This window comes from Microcebus murinus, chromosome 29 (assembly GCF_040939455.1).
Source record: "Microcebus murinus isolate Inina chromosome 29, M.murinus_Inina_mat1.0, whole genome shotgun sequence".
Lineage (NCBI taxonomy): Eukaryota > Metazoa > Chordata > Mammalia > Primates > Cheirogaleidae > Microcebus > Microcebus murinus.
In genome coordinates this window covers 12,068,893-12,095,704 of record NC_134132.1, presented here as the reverse complement: position 1 = coordinate 12,095,704, position 26,812 = coordinate 12,068,893, and the positions used below count along the sequence as shown (strand labels likewise).

The following is a 26,812-nucleotide window of genomic DNA, read 5'->3' as shown; positions in this document are numbered from 1 at the left end:
TGACTCTCTTTAGAGAGGTGTGTGACAGGTCACTGTTGGAAGCCTGGGTTGTGGGCTGGGCCAGAACCACTCCACAGAGGGTGGTACTCTAGGGGATTGCTCTGCCCAGGTCTTCCCTTGGAAGTAACAGTGGCAGCTGGGTGAGGCTCCCTATGCAGTAGTCATGGGTGTCCAGGCTGTGAGCATTTGCTCCAATGGGGTCCGGATACAATGGCAGCTCAAGGCTGGCAGGTCCCTGGTGGAGCACTGGACCGTGGAGCTCACTTCCACCAGGTGGCCAGTGGGAGCCTCAGGGGTAGAGCTGCAGGGCCCAGTGACAGTGGTGGATCCTCAAAGGTGGAGCCACAGGTCCCAGCAGCAGCAGTGGAGCTTTAGAGGGTGGAGCCACAGGCCTGGCAGCAACACTGGAGCCTCAGGTGGCAGAGCCATGGGCCCAGTGGCAGCAGGAGCCTTGGAGCTGGGACCACGGCCTGGAGGCAGGGCCAGAGCTGTGTAGTGGGGCTGTTGGGGTGGGCAGCAACACAGGAACTGTGGTGGTGAGTCGGGCAGGGCCAAGTGACAGTGTGAGGCGGCAGAGTCGGGGCTACTGAGCAGCCAGGCCTCTCCCCCTGCCCAGGTCCCATGGAGGCAGTTGACATTGGACTTCTCAGGTGGTGTGTGTGGTGTCTGTGTTTCCCATTCTGCTCAAATCCCACTGTTGGTGGGGAGGGGAGCTCGGCTCCCAGGGAAGAGTATGGCTCTGTCAGCTCTTTCTCTGACCCAGCGGGGGCAATGCAGAGGCAGCTGCAGCAAAGTGAGCCCGGTGCAGAGCTGGCAACCCGTACCTGAGAGCTCAGAATGGCATCATTTTCAGTAACCTGGGAACAGAAGCAACCAGTCCCCTGCTGCTCTACTCTCCAATGCAATGTCGCTACACAGATTACAAGCAGCTCCTGATCAGTCCAGAGGTCTGTGGTGGCTTTGGGAGCCTCCTCACAACTCTGATGGCAGTGCCTGCTCGAGAGAGCATGGAGCTCCAGGGCTCTTTCCCCCTGGCCTCCCCCACATGTGGATGCCTCTCCAGGTAAAAAAATATTAGTATACAATGTCAAGGGGGATAGATCCTGCAGAATGGATGGTTCCGTTACCTTCTCCTTTACTCCGAATGTTCCCTGTCACTTCTCCCACCAGAGAAGAGCATTCACAATGCTCTTTCCATGAAGGCCCATCCATAGGTGGGCCTCCAGCTGCAACTTTCGATCCTCTCCTTAAGAGCAGCAAGTGCAGGCTGCTTCTAGTCCACCATCTTCTCCTTGCCATAAAGCTTTATCCAAACTCATTCATTAAGTCAGCAGTCAATATTCTTTATGCAATCTTCTTTATGCAGTTTTTGCAGGCACCTGACAGTGAAGTAAGTTGAAATTCTTTCTGCAAATCACTAAAGACCATGTATGACCAGGAAAGCTGCTTCTTAAAGCATGGCAGAACAGTGATGCTGACACCCTTGGGAAAGTGTGAGGAACCTGTCACAGTTTTAATACTTCTGAGATAGATAGAAATACAAATTAAAACATTAATTTCTTTCTGAAAGCAGTAAAAAGTTGTATTCTTCAGACTCATCTGTTCTGTGCAAGGAAATTTCTACACCCATTCTTAAATGAGATTTGTCTATAAATTTTTATTAAAAAGACTCCACCAACAGTGTGATATCTTCTTAAGAAATGCTTCTAGAATTAAACACTGATGCTACTCCCTATCTAATGTTGACTTTACACTCAAGTTTTCGCCTCTGCAGAATCAATGCAAATCATATCAAACAAATACCACACCATAAAACAATGGGGGGGAGAGCAATAAAAAAAGGAAGCATATTGGCAAACTGATCCTTAGCAACACATGCATAAATACATGACTTACCATACACACCAAAAATAACATTTACATCCGAAAAAATTCTGCAGTGAGATGAAACCTGATATTTATATATTTTTTTCTCTAAAGTAAAATTGAACAAACAACTTAAAACCAACTTTTTCTTAAGGAGAGAGAGTATTGACATGTAAATACAAACATGAATTGGCCATATGATAATCTCTACATAAGAATTATCTTTTCCAGTAAAATCTCATGGTAAATTCAACAACATACAATCTCTGTGTATTTCTCTCTCTCTGTCTGTTTCTGTCACACACACACACACAGAAACACACTATAATTTTAATGAATTTGTAATCATTCTGCATTGGTCAAAACAAGACAAAAAAGTAAAGCATTTTACTTGTATTAAGATGGACAAAACTTTATAAGATGATGTGATTTTCATCACAATTAAGAAACTGGTCGTTGACTGGGAAAGCAGTGGCTGCAGGGAACATCTACATATATGAAACCTCTGGGGTAGAGGGTATCTCAGAAGTTAAATAGCAGGAGGGACCACCCATACTCACTCTACAGTTCAAAGTTTCAAAAGATGAGAATGGCATTTTTTTAATACATCATTTCCACTGAAACAGGGTGAGTAAAACTTGTGTTAAAGAATGGCAAGTTTATTGATAGAGGAAGACAAGTGAAGCAATCTGGGACATAAGAACTAGGGAACAGGGCCGGGCGCGGTGGCTCATGCCTGTAATCCTAGCACTCTGGGAGGCCGAGGTGGGCGGATTGCTCGAGGTCAGGAGTTCAAAACCAGCCTGAGCAAGACCCCGTCTCTACCAAAATATAGAAAGAAATTAATTGACTAACTAAAAATATATACAAAAAAAAAATTAGCCGGGCATGGTGGCGCATGCCTGTAGTCCCAGCTACTAGGGAGGCTGAGGCAGTAGGATCGCTGAGCCCAGGAGATTGAGGTTGCTGTGAGCGAGGCTGACGCCACGGCACTCACTCTAGCCTGGGCAAGAAAGTGAGACTCTGTCTCAAAAAAAAAAAAAAAAAAAAAAAAAAAAGAACTAGGGAACAAAGAGGTAAACGGGAAGTAGACAGGGCAAATTAACTGACAAGGGTAAAGGGAGAAGCAAGTAAGAGGCAGGGGCCAGAAATGAAAAAGAACAGTAGAAATAGGTAGAAACTACCTAGTAGAAATTAGAAAGAAACTGTTGAAAATTCAGGGTTCAAAGACTTAAAACACTCCTCACCTAGCAAGGATGGAGACATATGAGTTCTCCATTTTAGGAAATTTATGCAAAATAACCATTATAAATACTCTTGAGTGAGGGATGGAAAGTCCTGAGTCATCCCACGGCACAAATTTGAAGCAGTGCAATCACACACTGTTACCAGAAATTCAGACCCCAAAGGTGCCCTTAGCTACTCTTCTTTCCCTCATCTCTGGTTTTTCAGCCACAACTGTAGCCCAGCTAAGAGTTGACTTATTTTGGCAGCATCTTGACTTCAGCAGGCACCATAACTCTTTCTTCTTTTTCTTTTTTTTTTTTTCTTTTTTTATTTCAGCATATTATTCTTTTCTTTTTTCTTCTAGGATCTTCCTCAACTCCTAGCCAGCCTGCTCAGCCCTTGAACAAGCCCAGCCTAAAAGTGCCTAAAGGGTTAATTCCCCCAGGGTGGCCTTCAACCAATAACGGACAGCAGCCAATGCTCCAAGTGCTTCTGCCTTGGGTTGTTACATAACCAACCCTGAGGTACTAAATGTTTGCCTTCAGGTAGTCTCTACCCATGACAGAGACCTCTTCCTCTATCACACTTTCTCTTCTCCCTCACTCCTGCCCTCTGAAATGACTTTCAAAATACACTACAGATACCCAAGTCCTTCTCAGTCTCTGCTGCAGACTCAGTTATTGTGAAAACTTGTCTCCTAAAACGAAGCACTTGAAAGTAACAAGCAGTAGTCAAGTATCAGTAGCAACAGTGGTATTGGGAGGCTTGAAACCTGATGTCTAGCTCTTTACCAAGTGGCTGTATGACCCTGGACAAGTCAGTTAACCTGTCCAATCCGTGGTTTTCACTTGTAAAATGCAAGCATCAGACTAAATATCTTACATCATTCAGGTTAAAATAGTCTTTAATGTAAAAATATGTCTCCCAATCCATAATTCAGAAATGATGAAACCAAATAGGTAAGTCTCCACTACACCTAAATTGTTGGGATATAATAATAACTACAGTCTATTATATTTCAAAACCTTAATGACTACCTCCAGTGATATAACTTGATTCATATTTTCAGGAGTATTTCTAATCCAGGTTATCAAATACTCTAATAATCAAATCCAGTGGAATATCTACATTTATTGCCAGAAAGAATGTTATCAGTGACTTAGAGTTTTAGATAATAAAGCATCTATATGGATGGGTTTACTAAATATCCTAAATGAATTGTAAAACTGTTTTATAATTCTAAGGTATGCACTGCCCTCATTTGTAACATATCTCCTTTTTAAATGGAGAAATGGAGTTCTGTAAAAAAAACAAAACAGATTAATTTTAAATGCCACTGTAAATCAAATGTTCATAATGCCAGAAAATCATCTGTCTTAGTCAACGATAACTAAAATATAGCCCCAAATTAATGCACATGTTTAAACAGAGCTATAGCATGTTTTAAGTCACAAGAAACCATTTAAGGAACAGCTTCTGACAATACTGTTTACAGATCAGAAAAACAGCAGAAAATCCTGCATTTGTTTGTCCTTGGCATATCTTTTCTCCATCAGCTTCTCATCTCTCAGGAGACTACATTTCTTATATGTGAAATATTTTAGAACCTAATCTAGTCAGCTAGCACACATTCTGCAGAGATTCTATTTATAGAACTCAGAGAATAAGGCAGCACAAAAAAAGGAGACATGAAGTTCTGAATGTCTAACACAAATTAATTGGCAGGGAGGAGGCAAACCAACCCGAATGATGCCTATACAGAGGTCTAAAAGCCTTCTTCTACTCAAGTGTCCTTGCAGAGCTTAAAAGGGAAATCTCCCAGTAACTGGGAGGCACTCCTATAGCCAAATTCAATTTCAATTCCACACTTGTTCATGTAACTAAGTACTCTGTTCTAAGACTTCAGCAGCAACAGCAGAGGTTTGTTGTTTGTTTCTAGAGTTGTATCAGGTAAGGATTATCCCCTATGCTACTATAGCATCTCATTACTGACCTGCCCCTGGACCTGTAGAAGCCCCATTCTCTTTCCTGTGGAATTCAAAGTCAATAATTGTGGCTTATATGCTCACTAAAGTCATTCCACATTTGAAATATTTAGGCCAGGAAATAGAAAAATGTTACTCTGCAGATGTCAGAGAAGAGAAGAAAGGAGTTCATTTTGAAAAACAGCATTTATCATAGCAGGAGATACAGCAGAAATCCATCACACATGCCGGAAAGGAAACGCTAGTAATGAGAAGTAAACTTTTTCTTTGCTCTCTTTTTTACAGTCCATCAGAAGTGAAATCCGCATAATCACTAAGTCTCTAAAAGTGGTCTCACATTTCATTTCCATCGTAAACCCAGGGCAGGCAAGGCAAGGCACAAATCTGACATAAATTAGAAATGGTGTTTACCAACTGCATGCCAGACACTGAGCTAAGCATTTTATATATGTAACCATGTTTAAACCTCACCAAATCATGCTGCGTATCTTGAAAAGCTATCTTGTCCAAGATCATACAACCAGCACAGAATCAAAGTTTAAACCATATTTATCAAATTTTAAAATCATAATCTTTCCTATAGCAATATAACCAAATATTGGAAATTCTGGAGAGATTACTGCTAATTAGGAAAGATATCAACTAATAATTCCTTGTTATAGTCTCTGTGGCTTTAATGCCTGGTTAGAAGTTTCCATATAATAATAGAATCATCAAGAAATATTTTACTATTTTATTCAATAGCATATTATTTATTATGCATAGAATTAATAAGTTGATTTGGGGATAATTAAGAGAATTGAACTACTAAAAAATATATACTTTGAGAAAGTCTGTATGAAAATAATGCTGATCTTAATCTAAAGAGAAATAATCTACCTGTAAGAAACTAAAATGCTATCACAGGTGCATTTCTTTGCCATCATTAGAATGCAGGATTGAGCTAATACTTAGTCTATTACTGAACAATTCTAAGTGATAAAATAGAAAAACATTGTGCAGCTGCTGTTTGAGGTAGGAAGTTCCCAGCAAAGGTTTTGGAGAAGCAGTATCGACATCAGAGTTTAAGAGTAGGGCCATGTTACACCCTATAGGGCAATATAACAAGATATAAACATAGCAAACAACATTTATTTATCATTTAGTGTGTGCCAGGCATTAGAACCACTCATTTATTATCTCAGTTCATACTACAACACTATCTGTTATGTACTATTATTATTCCCCTTTTATGGAAGCAACTGAGGTTTAATGTGGTTTAAAAATGCTTAAATCATAAAATGTGTAAATGGCACAATCAAGGTTTGAAACTAAGTAGTAGTCTGTTTTCAGACCCCTTATGCTACACCACCTTCATAATATTTAATATATGGACACAACTTCTAACAGTTACTAGAATGAGGTGTCTAGTAAAAAAGGCGACAGATAAGCAGAGGTATAATTACTGCTGGGAGTTTATTTAGAGTGTTATTCATTCAGTCTCATCTCTCCTTCCTCTGAGAAATTATTTTCTGCCCATGTAATAATCAAATAAATTACTATATTAAAAAAGAATATATTCTATCTCTATAAACATAAATTCACACTATCAATAAAATGTATTGCATAGATTGTATCATAAAAATCATTATTAACTATTTCCACCACCACCTCCCCATTTCTTAGTCCCCTTTTCTGGAATTCTGTGCTATGAATTCCTTGCATCTTCTTACAATCTAGGCACTTTCTAAAATATGTCTTGTTATATACAGACATGTACACACACACAAACACAATCCCTACAAAATTTGTTCTTCATAGCAAAACATATCCATTTCAAGATTTTTTTTTTATTTAATAGTCTGAATAAGCTCTCAGACTTGAGCCATCACACTCTTTGTGTATATGGACTTCTAAATTGTATACTGTTTTGGACAAGGACTTTTATGCAAAGGAAACAGGGAGTTCAATTCAGTTTCTAATTTCCAACTCTCCCTCCATTATAATTTTACTTCAATCTTCTTCTGTACATCAGAGCTTCCAACTAAAGTTGCAACTTGAACTGGAAAATACCCTAGGAAGGATACAGCACTCTACACCAGCAATTAAGAAAGCAGGGTCTCACAGAGCCCAGAGAAAGAAATGAGAGTGCAGTAATTTAGGAACAATAATAATAATGGCTAACACTTATTAACCTTACTGGGTGCCCAGGCACTTTTACATGAAAATTCATTTAAATCATAAAACAATCTTATGAGGAAAGTAACCACAATTATCTCCATTCAAAAAAAAAAAGAAATTGAGGTACAATAACTTTCCAAAGTTATTCAGCTAGCAATTAGTGGAGCCAATATTTAAATTCAGACAGTTTGGCTCTAAAAGTCAGCTTACATAACCATCATACTATGCTGCCTCTCCAATTTTATTTATTGAATTAGCATCATCAACAAATAACATTACTAAGCATAGCCCTGCTCATAACTGTTTATTATAAAAAATGCTTGTGTTAAGGAAATAGATTCGATTTCAAAAAGGTTTCACTGCATCTGAATTTTAAAATTAAAAGTATATTAGAGCATTGCTATTTTTGTTATAGTTTCAATGTAAAGAAGTTTTTAAGTAAAAACAATTTGGTATAGAATATTGTAACTTAATGCATTTCACCTTAATTATTTCCTTAAACAGCAATACAATGACTTAGAGTACTAATACATCTGTGTTTGCCAGCATCAAATGAGGTAAATTATACACAAGGAAAAGAATATTTAAACTTTTATAAAGCAAAAACCTTAAGCAGAATTTATTCATTTGTCAACCAATATAAACTGAGCACCTACTATGTTCATACAGCTTGCCAGAAGAATGGTAAGAAGAAAATAGCCCTATCCTCAAGGATTTTTCAGTCAAAGGGAAGTAGACATTTCAAAATTATAATTAATGTTAAGGGCTATAATACAGATATGTTATAGAGCTTTGGGGACCAAGAAAGTGGAGCAATATTTTTTCTGGGTATAGGAAAGTCCAGAAAGGCCTTCACATACGCAATGATACTGAAAAATGAATGTGACTTACCCAGTCAAGAGACCAGAGTTAGAAGGCACAGAACATTCCAGCCAGAAAGAAATCCATGAAAGAACGTGGCTTGTTCAGAGTATAACCAGGGTCTTGGATTTGTAAGGGCAGGAAATGAGGCTAGCAAGACTATAATGTGACTTGACTGCTATGTTAAGAAATTTGGACTTCAGGAGCGTACCCACTGGATGCACACAAGCAAGGAGGAGACATAGTCTAATCCATTTTAGAAAATTTACCCTGATAGCAATGCGTCTGAAATATTCACACTTGTAGCAAGAGAGCCAAGACAGAGGACCAATAGGAAAGTAATTGCAGTAGCTCAGCTGAGAGATGGTGAGGGTATGAGCCAGAACAGAAGTGGTGCAGAGGAGATTTAATAGCGAGATGACTTGCTGTAGCTTCTCTCTTCCTCTCTCAACTCCCCCTCAATGTTGAAAAAGGAGGCTGTCTTACAGACTTCCAGATAATAGCCCAAATTCCCTTTAGAATAATATGCCCAAGGAGTCATCTATAGTCAGGTTATACTGGATCTTCAAGATGAAAGATCTGAAAATCTACCAAACAAGTTTATATCTCTTTTCGTTATTGGGAAACAAATTAAGCAATGACAAATAACAGAACTCAAAGTCTACCATTCAGTAGGAAGATAAAATTGCTAATGAAAAACAGAGTAAATTGTTTATGCTAAAAATTGTATAAACATGCCTAGTACTGCAGGAAATATACACACTTACTTGATTTTAAATCTACACTGTGCAAGTATTTAACCACCTTGTTCCTTGTTATATTACTTTCAGCATTCTTAAATCAACTTTAAGAACCTTATTATATCTCTGTGCCAGGAGTGTATATAATGTACAAGTACTCAAAGTCTTTTTATTTTATATAGTATGTAATCCATCTGTTTTAAAGCCAAATTCTTCATTAAATTTTACAAATCTTAGAAACCTTGAATATTCCAAGTGAAGTTTACCAATTATGAAATACCTTGAATTTTTTTAGATTATCTCACCCTGAGTTTTAAAAAAGTACCTCACATTGAGTTTTTAAAAAATATGATTTTTTCTTTTGACAGAGTCTACATGTTATAGTAAAACTTCATAGAATTCTATCTTGTTCTATCTGACATTTTCCCCTAAATTACTTATAGCACTACTTTTTTTTTGCAAATGTTTAAACATTTATAATTTTCACTCTTGCACTAAACACAGTTCTTTGAAGGACAATATGATCTCAATTCCTACATAATGCTCAATTAATTAAGTAGCACACTACTATACAGTTTAAATATCATTTCTTCTAAAATCTTGCTATGGTTTGAATGTGTGACCTCTAAAATTCAGGTGAGAGATCCCAGTCTTATAATATTAAGAGGTAGGACCTTTAAGAGGTGATTAGGCCAAGAAGCCTCTTTCCTCAGGAATTGGATTAAGGACCTTATAAAAGAGGCTTCACACAGTGTTTAGCTAGTGTGACCCTCTACCTTCTGCCATGTGAGGTCTCAGTAAGAAGGCCCTCACCAGACACCAAATGCCAGCACCTTGACCTAGGACTTCCCAGCCTCCAGAACTGTGAGAAAAAACATTTCTGTTCCTTATAAATTACTCACCCTGTTGTATTTCATCACAGCAGCACAAAACAGATTACAACAAATCTCCATATTTAAAGTTTATAAAATGTTATAAACTCTATTTGTAATAAAACCTACTCCACAAATGTAAACATAGTTAAACATATCTCAATCAGCTAGTTAACTGGTTTTTAATTCACTGATCTCTTTTTTCTTTCCTTTTCATATTATTGCTAGTATAGAGATTAAAAATCACCGTTAATGTAAAGACTCTAAAATGTGTTGTTATATTCCAATATTATTTATGTAGGCAACCATCATTGTGTTATAAGAAGAAAGATACCCTTTCCTGTCTGCAGCCTGTTACTATGGACAAGGGCAAGGTCTTGAGCTTGGTCCAAGCCAACAGAAATGATAGATCCCAATTTGGGGCTTATAACAGTGCAACTTTTTTCTGCCTGTTCTTAAAACTTTGTTCTCCATCTGCCATGCCCTGTGCAGAGATCTGCAGTCTTTTCTTCCCCTAGTTTTGCTGAATAACTTCATCCTCTAGTCTTCACAGGTAACCTGGTTTCTACCTTCCTAAGATAAAATCAACCAATAAATAAATCACCCTTTTGGAAAAATCCATTGTATCTTAAGAATGCCTTCTATTATTTTCAAATGCAGTTACATCCAAAGTTACAAATATCACAAGCCATGCAGTCAGTAAACGAATCCTACTGGGATAAAGACTGGCAGAGGCATCTATTTTCTGACTTTTAATTTAGTGGAATTTAATGTCCCTAATCCAGAAAAGTTCAGTTTGATGGTCCACCAAAAAGAACATCCAGGAATATACGTGCATATAGCATGTACTCACTATGTGTTAGCGCGTGTACTTATGTACCCTGATCCCTTAACATGAGCATCTGCATGTGTAACAAGCCACATAAAGGTGTATTCTGTTGTGTTTGTTCAGAATAATCAGTGTCTTTCTACTGGATTTAATATAACAATAATATGGTGCTGATTTTCTGTTTCTTTGTGTTCAAGTAGAAGTTCAGGGACCTGCTAGCTTTACGAACTCACTCTAATAGGATTACCAAGTGAATCAAAGTAGATGCAAGCACCAGGCTTTCAAAATAAATTTTATCTTTGTCATTACTTTTCTCTTTCTTCTCTCCCATACCTAAGGGAATCTCTGGACAGACTAAGATAAGCTATAGGGACCACTGCTAAAGAGTTTCCTTTCATTTCTATAAGTTAGTTTGATATAGTCATAATGATTGGTTAGTATTTTGAATTCATTTTTGAAACCTTAAGCTAATTAAAATGTGTTAAATACGCTTTTTGGTATTTTTTCTGAGTATAAAAAGATTACAGGCAGAGGTTATATCCTATACATCTTTACCCTAGAATTATAGCACAATGCCTAGCACATAACAGATACTCAATAAATATTTGTTGCGTGAATAATGCTTTGAAAAAAAATTACCAATAGAAAAAAATTGACAAGCAGCTTATCAATGTTGTGAATAACCTATAATACATTTATAAACTCAGAGTACTTGTCATAACTACCCATCCTTATAGGAAAGCTAGAAAAGGAGGTATGAGGATAGTAAGAACAATTACTTCCTCTCTCAAGCTTTAGTTAAACCACTAGGAAAGTTCTTAAAATCAAAATCTTTCTCAGGTTCTCACCAAAGCATCAGTCAGAAAAACAGTCATTTCCAAAGGGTAGAAAATTCTGTACAAAGTAGACAATAGTCTAAGCAGGAAAGGAACACGCATTATCTCACTTAGTGGCACACAGATAAAACACAGGACAAACTTATTTTCTTTGAATACAGGAAATTTCTCAAACATAATATATAGCCACGTTCACATAGGAGAATGATTACAGTGTTCCCTCTGCACCCTTTTATTAGCCTATAAACTCGAGACAGTGTCTCATCAGAAAAAGCCCAGACTAGAGAAACCATATCTCTTGTTTCTCTCTCTCAGGAAAGGATGCTAAGCTTAGCGCGAGGGGAACTGGAACTGTACGAAAGCACAGGGTGTTCCTCCACTCTCATAACCAGTCACTGAACTGGAAAGAAAAATGTTCTCAATTGGCTTCACTGAATGTTTTTCATCCAACAAAGAACATGTACTATGAATTTCACTGAATTCTTTTAAAAGAGGAAGGTTCAAGCACTTTTTATTAAGAGCAACAAATCAATCATGAAATGAACTTCAAGAAATATGTTTTATAGGTAATGTGAGGAAATGTACAATGTGACAAATGACTCAACAAATATAATTACCTACAAGACCTATTCAGAAGGAAAAAATGCTGTCCCAAAGTGATTCCATAACTGGTTTTACTTATGCTTTTGCTGGGTTTGTAACTAAAATTCACTTAACCATTAACCGTATCTTTCCATCATTACTTTTGTTTCCTCTTCCTTTTTCTTTTATTAATGACTAAATGGCATTCTGAAATGACTGACAGATAATCTCACGTTATTCTTTCCTAAAAATATAAGTTTAGCTCAAAGAGCAAAGTTCCATTTATGACACACAATGTTTTTTTTCTTCAAATAATACAGAAATATACTGTAAATATTTCAAAAAAACACAAGCTAGAAGTATAACAAAATTAAGATATTAGGACAATAAAACTTTACATTTAAATGTACTTTACATTTTTAAAATTTAATAAAATGTTAAGTAAACTCTATTTGAAATAACAGTTAACATTAAATGTACCTTTATACTTTAATGCATCATTTTATCAATCATTCTCCTTCATTGGAAGTTAGGTTTTTTAAAAAATTATTCTGAAAAGTTTCACAAGCTCATCAAATTCATGCTATAGATTTAAGATTGGGAAGAAGGCTGGGCGCTTGGCTCATGCCTGTAATCCTAGCACTCTGGGAGGCTAAGGAGGGTGGATCACTTAAGGTCAGGAATTCAAAATCAGCCTAAGCAAGAGTGAGACTCCGTCTCTACTAAAAAAAAAAAAAAATAGCAAGAAATTAATTGACCAACTAAAAATATATATACAAAAAAAATAATAATTAGCTGGGCATGGTGGCACATGCCTGTAGTCCCAGCTACTAGGGAGGCTGAGGCAGAAGGATTGCCTGAGCCCAGGTGTTTGAGGTTGCTGTGAGCTAGGCTGATGCCACGGCACTCTAGTCTGGGCAACAGAGTGAGACTCTGACTCAAAAAAAAAAAAAAAGATTGGGAAGCAAAGAAATTGTAACTCAGCACACCTTTAAGATTCAGTAAAACTGTATTCTCAATAATCTCAGCTCTCTTTAGTAGAAAAAAAAAGAATATCAGTATCAAGTTACATAGAATTTAAGAGAACACATTTCAGTCTACCTTTGTAGGGAGGTGCCATAGTGGTTTGACACAGAGTAGTTCCAGTGTGACATGTGTGACATTTTTCTGAGCCCTACTTCCTGCAGAGAAATAGGCCAGTTCATGCTGTAACTTTCCACAAAATCTTTCAGAAGGGCTTCTTAATAATTTGGAGGTTATACCAGAGATGGTGATCCAACTAACCTAGACAAAAGCCTAGGGTCAAAATTAAACCTGATTTGAAGTTACAAGGAAAAATAATTTTTAAGGAAACTTCCTCAAGGCAATCCTTGCCATCTGTAATTTTAGAGCAATAAATGGAAGGAAGTGAGCAAATGGAGTGAAAAGCACTAAAAGATGGTTGTCATTTGTCCTGGGTGAAAGCACTCTGCTTATGACTCGTTAGAATATATAATGTATGTTTTCCCAAGGTTCTCAAGAGAAAAGTCACAAATCAGTATGTTTCTTTTGCATCCAATTTTAATGCTGCTGACTAATGGTAGTCAACTAATCATTGTACAGCTGTAGGGATTTTTTTTTTTTTTTGAGACAGGGTCTCACTATGTTGCCTAGGCAGGCCTCAGATTCCTGGGCTCATGCAGTCCTCCCTCCTCAGTCTCTCAAGTAGCAGGCACTGTTCTGGACTACAGATGCATACCCCTGCACCCGGCTATAGAGATACTAAGAAAGCAACACATTCTATAATTTAAAACCAAGTACTGCTTTATGATTATTTTAGGTCATACCTACTCTTCTTCCAGGAAAAAAAAGTATCTCAAATTTTATTATTCCTCTCATATAAAGAACCTCTTCTATATGAAAAAATGCTCAACATCTCTAATCATCAGGGAAATGCAAATCAAAACCACAATGAGATATAACCCCAGTGAGAATGGCCTTTATCAAAAAGTCTCCAAACAATAAATGCTGGCGTGGTTGCGGAGAGAGAGGAACACTCCTACACTGCTGGTGGGACTGCAAACTAGTTCAACCTCTGTGGAAAGCAATATGGAGATACCTTAAAGCGATACAAGTGGATCTACCATTTGATCCAGCAATCCCATTGCTGGGCATCTACCCAAATGATCCAATGACACTCTACAAAAAAGACACCTGCACTCGAATGTTTATAGCAGCACAATTCATAATTGCAAGGCTGTGGAAACAGCTCAAGTGCCCATCAATCCAAGAATGGATTAATAAAATGTGGTATATGTATACCATGGAGTACTATTCAGCTCTAAGAAACAATGGTGATATAGCACATCTTATATTTTCCTGGTTAGAGCTGGAACCCATACTACTAAGTGAAGTATCCCAAGAATGGAAAAACAAGCACCCGATATATTCTCCAGCAAACTGGTATTAACTGAGCAGCACCTAAGTGGTCACATAGGTACTACAGTAATAGGGTATTGGGCAGGTGGGAGGGGGGAGGGGGGCGGGTATATACATACATAATGAGTGAGATGTGCACCATCTGGGGGATGGTCATGATGGAGACTCAGACTTTTGGGGGGAGTGGGGGAAATGGGCATTTATTGAAACCTTAAAATCTGTACCCCCATAATATGCCGAAATAAAAAAAAAATAACCCCTTCTCCGCTCTACCCCCATATCAAGTTCTTTCCAGGACTATTTTCCTATCCCAAGGAGTTAAGAATTCCCCAAGTCCTCTCTCCTCACCTTCCCAGCCAAACTTCTGGACAGCACCTTCTACACTTGCTGTCTTCATTTCCTCATATCCCAGGAAGTCCCCAACCTATGGCAATCTGCCTTCTTAGGTCACCTACCACAACAGCAAACATGTTCTCATTAATGGCAAATGACACTAACCCTAATGCACAGCTTTTAGCCTCGATCTTCCTTGACCTCTAAACAGAGTATAGAGAAAAAGCCCAGAAACTCTGAAGGCAGAACGCCTGGATTTAAATCAGCCCTGCTGTATACTAGTCATGTGACAGTCTGTAAGTTATTTAACCATTCTGGGGTTCATGTATTTTTCATCAATAAAATCAGGGATCATAGTAGCACCAACCTCTCAAGAACATTAAGTTTACTTAATATATATAAAAGCACATAAAACAGTGCCTGGCACCTTGCAAATGTCCTAAGTATTTTAACTTTTACCATTTTTATTATTTTCCTTCTCCCTTTCTGGTCATTCCTTTTTTGTTGGTGTTCATTGAGGTTTGTCCCTAGAATCTCGCTTCCCCCAAGCTCTTCCCCCCAGTATCCTTCTACTTAATGATGAAGCCTAAACATAATCTGTAGCCCACACCTATCTCTTAAACTTTAAACACATCATAGGCAACTGCCTGCTGGATATCTCAAACTCAACACGTCCATAGCTGAATTCATCTTCCTCCTTCCAAGCCTGTTCCTCCTCCAGTGTTCCCTTTCTCTAAAACTGCAACCACCTCCCACACAGCCATACACGACCGCAAGAGAGAATCGTGCCTGTCATTCCGTGTGTCTTCCAAACTCGAACAAGTCCTGCAGATCCTACCTACCTCCTGACTGTCCCTTGAGCACATCCCCTTCCCTTCTAACTGCATTAACATAGTCCAGGCCACCACTGTGTCTCTCCTGGGTCACTTTGTCTCCTTACTGTTAGTCTTATCCTCCTCTAAACATTTGTGCATAGCAGCAGAAGGCACTCTTCATATGCTCAAATCTGTCGTGTCTCCAATTCTTTGTGTGAAATTCTTCCATGTCACAATGAACATGGTGCACAAAGCTCTTCATAATGTAATCTGGCTCAGCGTACTTCTTAAACATCATTTAGTATCCCTCTTCCTCCTGCACAACTTAAGGCTCCTCAAATCTCTGTCACCACTGGGCCTTCACGTGCTGTTTCCTCAGCCTGGAAACGTTTCCCACTCCACCGACCTCCCCCCTTAATCCGGCTGCTCCTGCCCAACCACGTTTTCTCAAGGAGACTTTCTCTCACATTTCCACTATGCTCAGTACCCTTGTCATGTGCTCATAAAAAATACTGCCGTCCCTCAATAATACTATTTCTCATGCTTTATTCAAATATTAAAAGTAAACACAAATCAATTACATAATTGCAAACTGTGATATATGCTATGAAGGAAAATGTCTGTTTCTCTCATCAGGCTGTAATCCCATAAGGATAAGACCTTTTCTGAACTCAATGCCTAGAATAATAGTCACTCATAAGTTCATAGGAAAAAGGAATATCGTCAACGCCTATAGGAAAAAGTACTGAGGCAAAAGGAAGAGAAAAACTGCCTATCAGAACTCACCTGAGGCCTTGACTGTCAACACCCATCTCCACACACCAACCTACACCTCTAACATCATCTCCATAGCTTTGACAAAATGAAAGATAATTCATAAAATGGCTGAGATAATCCCTGATATGCATTTTGATTTGGTCAATAAATATTAATAATTTGTTGTGCATGTTACACTGTGGTAGGCATTGAACTCTAATCAAACTTTAAAAACCACAAAGGTCTTAGAAACTAAACATACATGACATTTATATGAAACATGTTCAAACTGTTGGTATACAAATACTACATGAAAAATGATTTTTAAAATGTAAAATCTGGCCAGGTGCAGTGTCTCACGCCTGTAATCCTAGCACTATGGGAGGCCAAGGTGGGCGGATCATTTGAGCTCAGGAGTTCGAGACCAGCCTGAGCAAGAGCAAGACCCCGTCTCTACCAAAAATTTAAAAAATTAGCCGGGCATGGTCGCGCATGCCTGTAGTCCCAGCTACTCAGGAGGCTGAGGCAGAAGGATCACCTGAGTCCAGAAGTTTGAGGTTGCTGTGAGCTAGGCTGACGTCACGACAGTCTAGCCAGGGCAACAGAGTGAGACTCTGTCTCAAAAAAAATAGTAATAAAATAAAATAAAATGTAAAATCTATCCATAATGATCCTGCCTTAGAATGCCAGGTAATGAAAGACGAATAGATAATTTTGCTAAAGATAGAAATGATAGGCCGGGTGCGGTGGCTCACGCCTGTCGTCCTAGCTTTCTGGGAGGCCAAGACGGGCGGATAGCTGTTGCTTCAGGGGTTCAACACCAGCCTGAACACTGCCTGAGCACAGTCAGACCCCGTCTCTAAAAAAAAAAAAAAAAAAAAAAAAAAAGATAGAAATGATAGATTATACATATGTTTATTCTTAAAATCTTGTTTTCTATCATCTTGCTCTCTTTCTCTCTTACCCTCCACTCTTTCTCTTACTCTTTTTTCTTTCTCTCTTTATTCCTGCAATATATAATGTGCTACATTACTCATATAATGTCTGAGATGTCCCCCTGAATTGAAAATTAGTCAAAGGAAATCATACTAGAAATGAAAGATTTTCTAATATAAAAGGAAAATTATAATTTGTGTTGAAATCAGTATGAGATCAAATAATAAATGTATGAACAGGAAATGCCATACAATGACCTTTAGAAAACAACTAGGACATGAAATTACTTCTATAAATTAATGTCAGATGATTTCTAAGTAAGGGCAGAATCAATTTTATGGAAGAGAGATAACACAAAAAGTTTTAAATTGTTTTCTTTTAAATTAGTGGTCTGTGTATTTGGGGAAATCTAAACCAGATGACTCACTCTAGAAGTTGGTCTTAGCTGTTTGAGACCTGGTCTTAAGCAGAATTAAACATTTTAACTCAAGCTTTGACAACCTCACTCTCTGTTATAAGTGATTCTTGAGAACTTATTTGGAGGTTCTACCAAGCAATTAGGACTACCCACAGATCCTTCAATAGAAGAAAATATTATCCAAAAAGTGCTTTGACTTATATCGAGTATACAGCTTTGGAAAGGACAAACATGGAATCTTCAAGAGAGGGGGAACACAAGCCTATGAAGCCATATCAAATAAGGCCATTGCTCAGTGACACTCCAGAGAGGCCTTCCCTGGTTACCCTATCTAAAATTGTAACCCTTCACCATGCTTCCTGTTCAATTTTCCTGCTTAATATTCTCCTTGGCCATTTCTACCATCTAATATAACACATATTTATTCATCTGGTTTGTCTGTCTCCCTTCATCAGAACATAAACTCCATGAAGTCAGGAATGACTTCTTATTCTATTATATTCATTACTGTGTTCCCATGCCTAGAACAGGACCTGGCACATAGTGGACATTCAATAAATATTTATTGAATGAACAAATGAAATCAAATCTCTCCTTGAATTGGTATGGTAACTCATGGTGCATCCAGATTACCTTTACCTCCACACGGCCCAGTTTAATATGGCTAGAAGTCTTGCCATAGATTATATTTAGAAATGGTTTTTCTGCACTAATGATAAGAGGTGGTCAATCACCTTGATCACCTAAGAAGTGCTAATCATATACGAGTCACTTCAGATGAACTCCTCAGAAATTGCTCAAGGTCCCTATCCACATATACATGAGTAGATGTCCAGAAGAAGGTGTGTAGTAAGTCCCTTTGTGTTTGAGACTCATGAAGGAGAAACCACCTCACACCAGAAATGGAAGGGAGAAATACAAAGTGGTGAGAAGTCTGGGTCCTCAAAATGGTAGACGTCTGAGCTTGCCATGAGCAGATAATCCAGAGAAAGCTTACAACCTATGAGAAAGGACTATGGCAGTCATTGTATCAGTGACCAGATCAAGAGCCGAAACAGAGGACCCTATTAATCTTCCATTTCCATTCCATATGTACTGAAAGAAAATGTGACTCTCTAATTCCCTGAGGGACCAAAGAACTGGTGCTGGGTTGGGCTGAGACCCGCAGAATATCACCCAGCATCCTCTACCTGGCATTCAAGACCCCACTGATTTGTCCAAATAGATGCCAAATATTCCAATACTATTAGACTGGTCATTTCATCTTTATCAGATATGCTTTTCCAATATCTATTCTCCTTTTTCCAGCTGTCCAATTGCTCAAAATTCTAATTTCCTCAAATCCAATCCATTCTTTCCTTAAGATATAATACAAAGACCTCTTCTTCTCTCTGCCTTTCATGACTAAACTAATTCCATGCTCTTCTTCTTCTCAGATTTCCTATGGAAACTCTAAGAATAACATCCTAGATTTGCAGAGTACTTGAGAATCTGCAATGCACATTTCACTGTAGGGTCCCCCAACTCCCCTTTCCTTCTGGTCTGTGCCCTGACCAAAAATCAGAGTGCCTTGACTGCTCTGTGACCCAGCCAGCTGCAGATTTTTCCCAGCAGGCTTGAACCCAAATCGGGCCTTGCACATTCCCAGGCACTGATCAAGGCATCTAGGGAGTTGCCCAAAGCACTGAAAGAAACTGGCCCTGGCCCTCAGCCAAATTTCCTAAACCCTCATATATATAAACTTCATACCCTAAGCCCCTCGCTGCAGAGAGACCTAGGTAAAACACCCTTTTCTCCCACTGTCCCTTGTGAGGATTGCTGCAGCGGTCTATAAATTCCCCTAGTAAATGCTTTGGAATGGTCGCCCTGGGATCTAGCACTTCCTTCTTCGGAATCCCAACCAGTCCCATCTCAGGAGCGTTGAGGCACTCCTCGTGGAAATTCCCCTGCCTCCACTTTTGGGGTGATTTCAGCTGCCCATTCAGCATTCACATACGCTATTTCATTTGTATAAATAAACAGCAGAGTGCTATTTTGTACACCCATTTTTTTTGTGTACTGCCAGCCGTCCTATATGCTTTCTACAGCTTGCTCTCTCCAATCCTAGTAGGGGTCACCCAGGAGAACACATGCTAATGAGGATAAAAATGAAATTATTTTGTTACATAGAAAAGTGCCCCAGGGCATTTTTCATGGTAACAGCTGAGTTTCTTTTGTTATTTCAGTGATGAAACTGCTTGGTAATGATCCAAAGCAAACCGATCTTTTTCAGTTTTTAGTGTTATAATAACAATAACAAAATTTAATTCCCTGCTCTCGTCAGACACTGTGTTAAAATGTTTTACATGCGATTCTCTCAAAAACTATGAAGTATGTGCTACATGCCCATTTTATAGATAAAGAAACGAAGTCTTACAAGTGTTGACTAATTTGCCCAACATAAGCAGATTGAGAATTTAAATCTGATCCATGTGACTGGAAAGCCGAAGCCCGTGGGCACCACACTCTGCAGTCAGGCACTGTTCTGTCACACAGCAGGGCTGCCATACAACACGAAGCCATCCAAAATATCACCAGGGACATTCAGGGTATACAGCAAATGTGTGCAATTGTCAAGGGCTTCAGGCAGAGTGCTGCAGCAGGAAAGAAGAGGCTGAAGCAAATAAGACGGGAAGTATTATAAAGTAAACCACGCTCTCACCTCATCCCCGAGACAATACGATCTTTTCTTGGGCAAAAAGGACTGGAGGCTTCACTTCTACACACACAACTGAGGCTTCAGGTGTCCCTTTTAAGACATTGCCTCACCTTCATTTCTTCCTTAGTGCTACCTACCAATCTTCACTTTAACCAGATTTACTTGACCATATGAATAGATTTATGGCTTGAAAAGGGCAGGACACAGAGATAACATAGGTAACATACTTGAGATATCACCTGGCCAAAATAAGTTCTCTACAAGTATTTGCTATTATAATTATTATATATGCATGTGTCACAAGGATTACAAAAATGATAGCTAATATTCAATAAACAATTATGCTAAGTGCTTTCCATCTATTCTTTTTTTCCTTTTTTTTTTTTTTTTTGAGACAGAGTCTCACTTTGTTGCCCAGGCTAGAGTGAGTGCCGTGGCATCAGCCTAGCTCACAGCAACCTCAATCTCCTGGGCTCAAGCGATCCTCCTGCCTCAGCCTCCTGAGTAGCTGGGACTACAGGCATGCGCCACCATGCCCGGCTAGTTTTTTTGTATATATATTTTTAGTTGGTCAATTAATTTCTTTCTATTTTTAGTACGGACAGGGTCTTGCTCTTGCTCAGGCTGGTTTCGAACTTACGACTTCGAGCAATCCGCCCACCTCGGCCTCCCAGAGTGCTAGGATTACAGGCGTGAGCCACCACCATTTATTCTTCATATAAATTTTGTAAAGTATATATTATTACTATACCAATTTTACGTAAAACAGAGGCTCAGAGAGGTCATGAAAGAGTCCAAAATTACCCAGACAGTAAGTGACTGAGTTAGTGCTCAAGCCTAGCAGTCTAAATCCACAATCAAGCTCTTAGCCACTATAATATTTCAATTTGATAAAGATACTTGCTAACAGATATTAAAGTTGCGCTCTGTGCCAGACTTTGTTCTAATAACTTTACATCTCTTCCCTCAGTTAATTTTCATAGCCACCTTATGAGACAAGTATTTTTTATTGTTCCCACTTTACAAATGAGAAAACCAAAGGACCAGGCATTTGGTAATTTGGCCAAGATCATACATCTAGCATGTGGTGGAAGGTAAGCATACCCCATACTAAAAAGCAAATAAAGTAGAGGTGCTAAATTTTATTCTCTGTAACCTAATGCCAAATAGAGGATAACAATTTTCAAAAAGGAAACTCCCTCCTGGTATGTTCGTCTAAACAGTTTCTAAGCCAGTGTGATTAAGAGAAAGACTCAATACTGGAATCATAAAAGAAGGAACTGATTAAATGCTAATATATTCTGATTTGCCTTACTACTCAATCATTTTTCCCACCTCTACTAGCAGCTATTTGCAATAGTCATTTTCCATCTGTCTCATACAATTTGAATAGAATATAATTCATTATTAACAAATATGGATCAACTTTTCATAGAAAACAATACCATTGTCTTTATTTGGTCCCTGACTCAAGTTAGAAACAATATGGGGAGAGATGGTGGCTGAATATTCATTCCACGCAACTATGCAAATAGGAGAATCTGCCAATGATACATTTGGCCGAAACCCACAGGAATTTACAGGTATCACTTACCAATACTAATGGATAATTATTGATAGGGCACTGACGAGGACCACACAGTAGCCCCATAGACTCTTGAAGTTTTTGTGCAAGTTAGAAAAATGAGCTTTGGTTTGGTGAGCAGAACATGGCTTTGTTGTCACTCCAACCACCCCATGAGCCTCAGCACTATATGTGAAGGGCTTGATATGCGTTCCAAACAGATATGATGGACCTGGGATAATATGGGAAGGTACTTCTAGATGTTTAGAGAGATGTGATCAATAGCAAGAACCAAAACATACTGTTACAGATCTTGAAAAAAGATTAAGCATGTAAGCCAAAAAAGATGGCAAGCCAATTTTCTTTATAGGACAATTGTGTGTGAGGAGCCTAATGTGTCATGGTAAATAATACTTGTCAATAGTTAACCCTTTGCACTCGCTGGCTCTTTTCTCGATTCCTTTATTCTACTCAGGATTTAATTTTTTAGATACCCCAAATTTTACAAAGCACGGCAGTAGAATGAAAAACTGGAGTTTCTTTTCATACAAACTTATTTATTTGGATTTTTTTATATTTCAAATTATTGATACATTCAAAGAGTAATTTTAATCTCTATAATTTTTGCTTACCGTGTCAAGTCACACTCAACATCCGAGTGCAAAGGGTTAAGACAAAGTTATTGTATCCCTCATATTTACAGCAGAATTAATACTTGACTTGCAAGGACAATAGAAAGCTCAACACGAATATGCAAAAGGACAATGAATAAAATTCAAGATTTTAGTGGGTTCTTCAGAACATTATTCTAGGTAAAGAAAAGGTTGATGATCAATTGTGTGATCACAAATTAACTGTGGGCAGACAAATAATCAATTAACAAAGAATGGAAAAGGACCTTTTTCCATTTGGAAATGAGAAGACATGCTAATAATAATGGTAATAAAAACTGACAAAAAAAAAAACAACCCTGGCATTTACTGAGCTAATGCTGTCTGCTTTACATTATTACCTTCACAATAACCTTACGAAATCAGCACCATCATTAGTACCATTTTGCAGAAGAGGAAATTGAAGTTTAAGAGGCTATGTGATGTAGCCAGGATCTCAGGTAAAGTAATAGTACTTGGATGTGAACCCAGGCAGTCTAACGCTGAAGTTTACATACTTGACCACAGTACTACATGGCTATGAGTTAAATTAATGAAAGTAGCCAAAACTAGCAAGAACACAGATGCAGCTACTAGAGGCAGTAAATGTTATCCCATTTCCATTTGCATGGGGAAAAGTCAAGATAATGTCTCTTGATTGTGATGGAATAACTGACCAGAATACAGTGATGGTAATATGAGTAAAATTTAAATACTCTTAAAATGACTTCTCTGCTAACCAGGAAAATAGCTTACAAAAAGGAAGATTCATAATAAACAAAATGAAATGGATTTCCATGACTGGCTTCCTCTTCCCTCTTTGGAATTGACTGAAAACAAGTTTGCTATGTTGGCATTTTGTGGTAATGACTTTACTATTATTAACAATGACAATGGATTTCAGGCAGTATTTCATATTTACACAGCAGCCTTCAACATAGGAGCAAAAGCACCTGGCAAACATTCTCATTTTTATTATTGATGGCTTAGATTAATAAAGTGCCTTTCTATCAAAGAGCTCATTAATCCTTACACAGACTCCTGTGACACAAATAGGCAAGCAATGCATTTCTACACTTTACATATGGAGAAACCAAAGCCCAAGGACCTATGTGTTATTGTTTAGCAAAACTGTGGCTGGCCCTAGAATGAAATTATAAAGAACCCAGTGTTTTCCTTCCCTTGAGTAAAACCCTATCTCAATTATAGCTTCTCACTACAAATTATCTGAAACATGGAGTCCTTCTTGATCTACTAGATACCCCCACACAGATTTTTACTTTCTCTCCTTCAAACAGTTCTCACTCACTCCCTCCTTTTACCTGCTCACCCTGCTGACATTACCTCTTCTCTTCAAACCACCTTCAACATTACTGCCTGAATCATTTTCTGAAGCCTGCTCAGAAAACAGCAATGGATGCTCACTGTCTATAGAAACAAACCCCGATTCCTGCATAGATCACTCAAGACCTCCCTCAGCCTGGCCCCAGTCCCTTTTCCCAGCCATGTCTCTGACTGCCATCTCCTTTATGCATAAGTCACACAAGCTTAAACTTCCAAACTCCAAACCCACCCTGCTCTATGTTATGTTCCATCTTTTTCAGAAATTACCTTTCCAACCCCACCACTGACTAACAAAAATATGTTCCCAGTTCCTCTCCAATGCTGTCTTCTTCATGAATCCCACCTGACACCTCAGCTGAAAAGGACTGCTCCCTCCAGCTCCTGAAGCACATGTTTAACCTTTATTTATAGCACTTACCACACTCTGCTTAGGACTATAGTGACTCATGAAAGTACATCTGTCTTAGTAGAATGTTCTGTCATTGAGATTCACAGAGTCAGGTCCAGTGTCAGGTCCTGTGACAGGCGATGAGTGAAAATGAAAAACAGATCCCCACCTTTGTAGAGATTATAGTCCGGGCACACTTTTTCATCTACAGTACCTCATCTAAATGGCAAATCGTCCTATTTTTTCAATTTTCCCAAAGGTGATACATAATAGTACCATTCCAAATGCATACAGGAGATATTAATTCAACGTATGCAACAGATACTCTTCGGAAATGGTTTTCAAATTATAGTACACAGACTCCTGAGGGCTGCCAATACCCTTTCAGTGGGCCTCCAAATTAGTCTAAACTAAATTCAAATAATATAAAGACATGTTCACCATTGTCACTCTCACTTTCATTCTCTCACAAGTATAGAGTCTTTGAGAGGTGACATGATGTGTGATATAACAAAAGGTTGAAGGAATGAGTAGATAGGGGAATTCAGCTGTCTTCTGTTAAACCAATTATTAAACAGATTTGCAAAATCTAAAACAATGCCACTTTGTCACTAATTTTTTTTATTTCACAAAAAATAGTTTTCACAGAAAGATAAAATTATTTATGTTAAGATGTAATGGGTTTACAATTGTTAATTTCTTAATAAATTACATAAATATTTTAAATTTCTAATACGTTAAATACCAATGGCTATAACAAAAACACTTTAGGTTTCTCAATAATTTTCAAGAATGTAGAGGGTTTATGAGACCAGAAATTTTGAGAATTATTGCCTTAGAATAGTGGGCTCGCATCTCTCTGCAGAACTCCATTTAGGAACACCTGCATAGAGGTTGAGTCATTTAAAATTGCATTATTCCCTGAACTCAATCTCTATTAAAGAAATTACCCTATGTGTAAGATTCATTTATTTACAAGTTTTCCCACTTCCATCCCCATCCCAAAGGCCCCTAGTTGATAGTGAGGTGCTTAAAGGCAGAGACTAAGGCTAATTTATCTTTGTTTCTGTAGCATTCAACACAGAATGTGCAGCCATAAATATTTGACGGACAGAGGAAAGAAGAAAGGAAGGAGTTCAGGCAGGAAGGGAGGAAGGGAGTGTGGGGGAAGGGAGCGAGGAACCATGTCTTTATTCATTCTTTCAAGATTCTACCACAGTAATCTGCCCATTGAACATATCTGTTAACATTCATGTAAATGTATCATAATGATATTATATAAAAGTGATCAAGAGGCCAATAGTTTCACCTGGTACATTGGTAAATCTCACTACAGCTTAGAAATTATCATTTCTAAGGGCAAATTTTAAAAGATTCCTCTCATAAGTAAATCAATGAGCAAATATTTGTACACACTAGTCCTTCAGTAGCACAGGATAATTTCAAGATAAAGAAAGATGCAGGGCTGGGTGCAGTGGCTCACGCACTCTGAGAGGCCGAGGCGAGAGGATCACTCAAGGTCAGGAGTTTGAAACCAGCCTGAGCAAGGGTGAGAGCCCGTCTCTACTATAAATAGAAAGAAATTAATTGGCCTACTAATATATATAGAAAAAATTAGCCGGGCATGGTGGCGCATGCCTGTAGTCCCAGCTACTCAGGAGGCTGAGGCAGGAGAGGATTGCTTGAGACCAGGAGTTTGAGGTTGCTGTGAGCTAGGCTGACGCACTCACTCTAGCCTGGGCAACAAAGTGAGACTCTGTCTCAAAAAAAAAAAAAAAAAAAAAAAAGATGCAAACTTGGGAAATGGATACAGTCAGTTTGATTGGCTGTGTATAAACCATCTTCCTTATGGATCCTAAGTTCTCAGTAATTAGAAGTGTCTTCCAATACCTAAAATATCTTACTTCTTGATTTAGAATAATGAGAATTTAACAGAATTAAGCTGAAAACAACAGAAGGAGGAGAGTTAAGGTAAAATTATACATGGCAAGTCCATTTTTAAGATCTTTCTGAGCCCTCTCCTTCTTTGTATCTGTGGGTTAAGTGCTTTTTCATCCTCAGGAGTCCCTTCTCTAGCCAAGGCTACCCTCCCAAGGTATCCCACTTGAACCTGACCTCATAGGTTTCATCTCATGCTTTAATTCAATCTGTGTAATTTAACACACATAGTTTTTACAATTAAAAAGAAATTTAGACATCATCTGTTACAACTCTCTCATACATAATAGAAGCTCAGCTAGGTTAAAACTTCCCAAGGGAATATTAGTTCATGACAGAGCATCAAGGTCTCTTCCTTTTCCAGACACTGTATGATTAAAATTTTTAAATAATCTGCTAAATCCCAGCAAAGCACTCTGTTCTAGATCATTCTTGGTTCCCTCCCCATATAACAACTTTTCCTATATATTCCTTCAGTGTCCTGCTATTTTAATGCATCACAGAAATTTATCCAAGTATGGTTATTATCTATGATCCAGAATCTATCACCAATTCACATCTTATCTCAAGTTGTTTTATCAGGTTAGCAAGCCAAT

The 26,812-nt window shown here is 38.3% G+C and overlaps 1 protein-coding gene across 6 annotated transcripts in view; it reads right to left on the bottom strand.

The window, feature by feature from the left end:
• The window catches only part of MAPK10 (mitogen-activated protein kinase 10), a 311,726-nt gene that overhangs the window by 172,434 nt on the left and 112,480 nt on the right, over positions 1 to 26,812 (bottom strand). Inside the window, exon 1 of one of the 6 annotated variants that reach the window (XM_075998721.1) lies at positions 24,309 to 24,963. The exons of the other annotated variants lie outside the window; for them this stretch is intronic. Within the exon in view, the coding sequence (XP_075854836.1) occupies positions 24,309 to 24,338 (30 nt within the window). The 5' untranslated portion in view covers positions 24,339 to 24,963. Of the gene's footprint in view, positions 1 to 24,308; positions 24,964 to 26,812 lie in introns of those variants that run through there. 6 annotated transcript variants of the gene reach the window in all.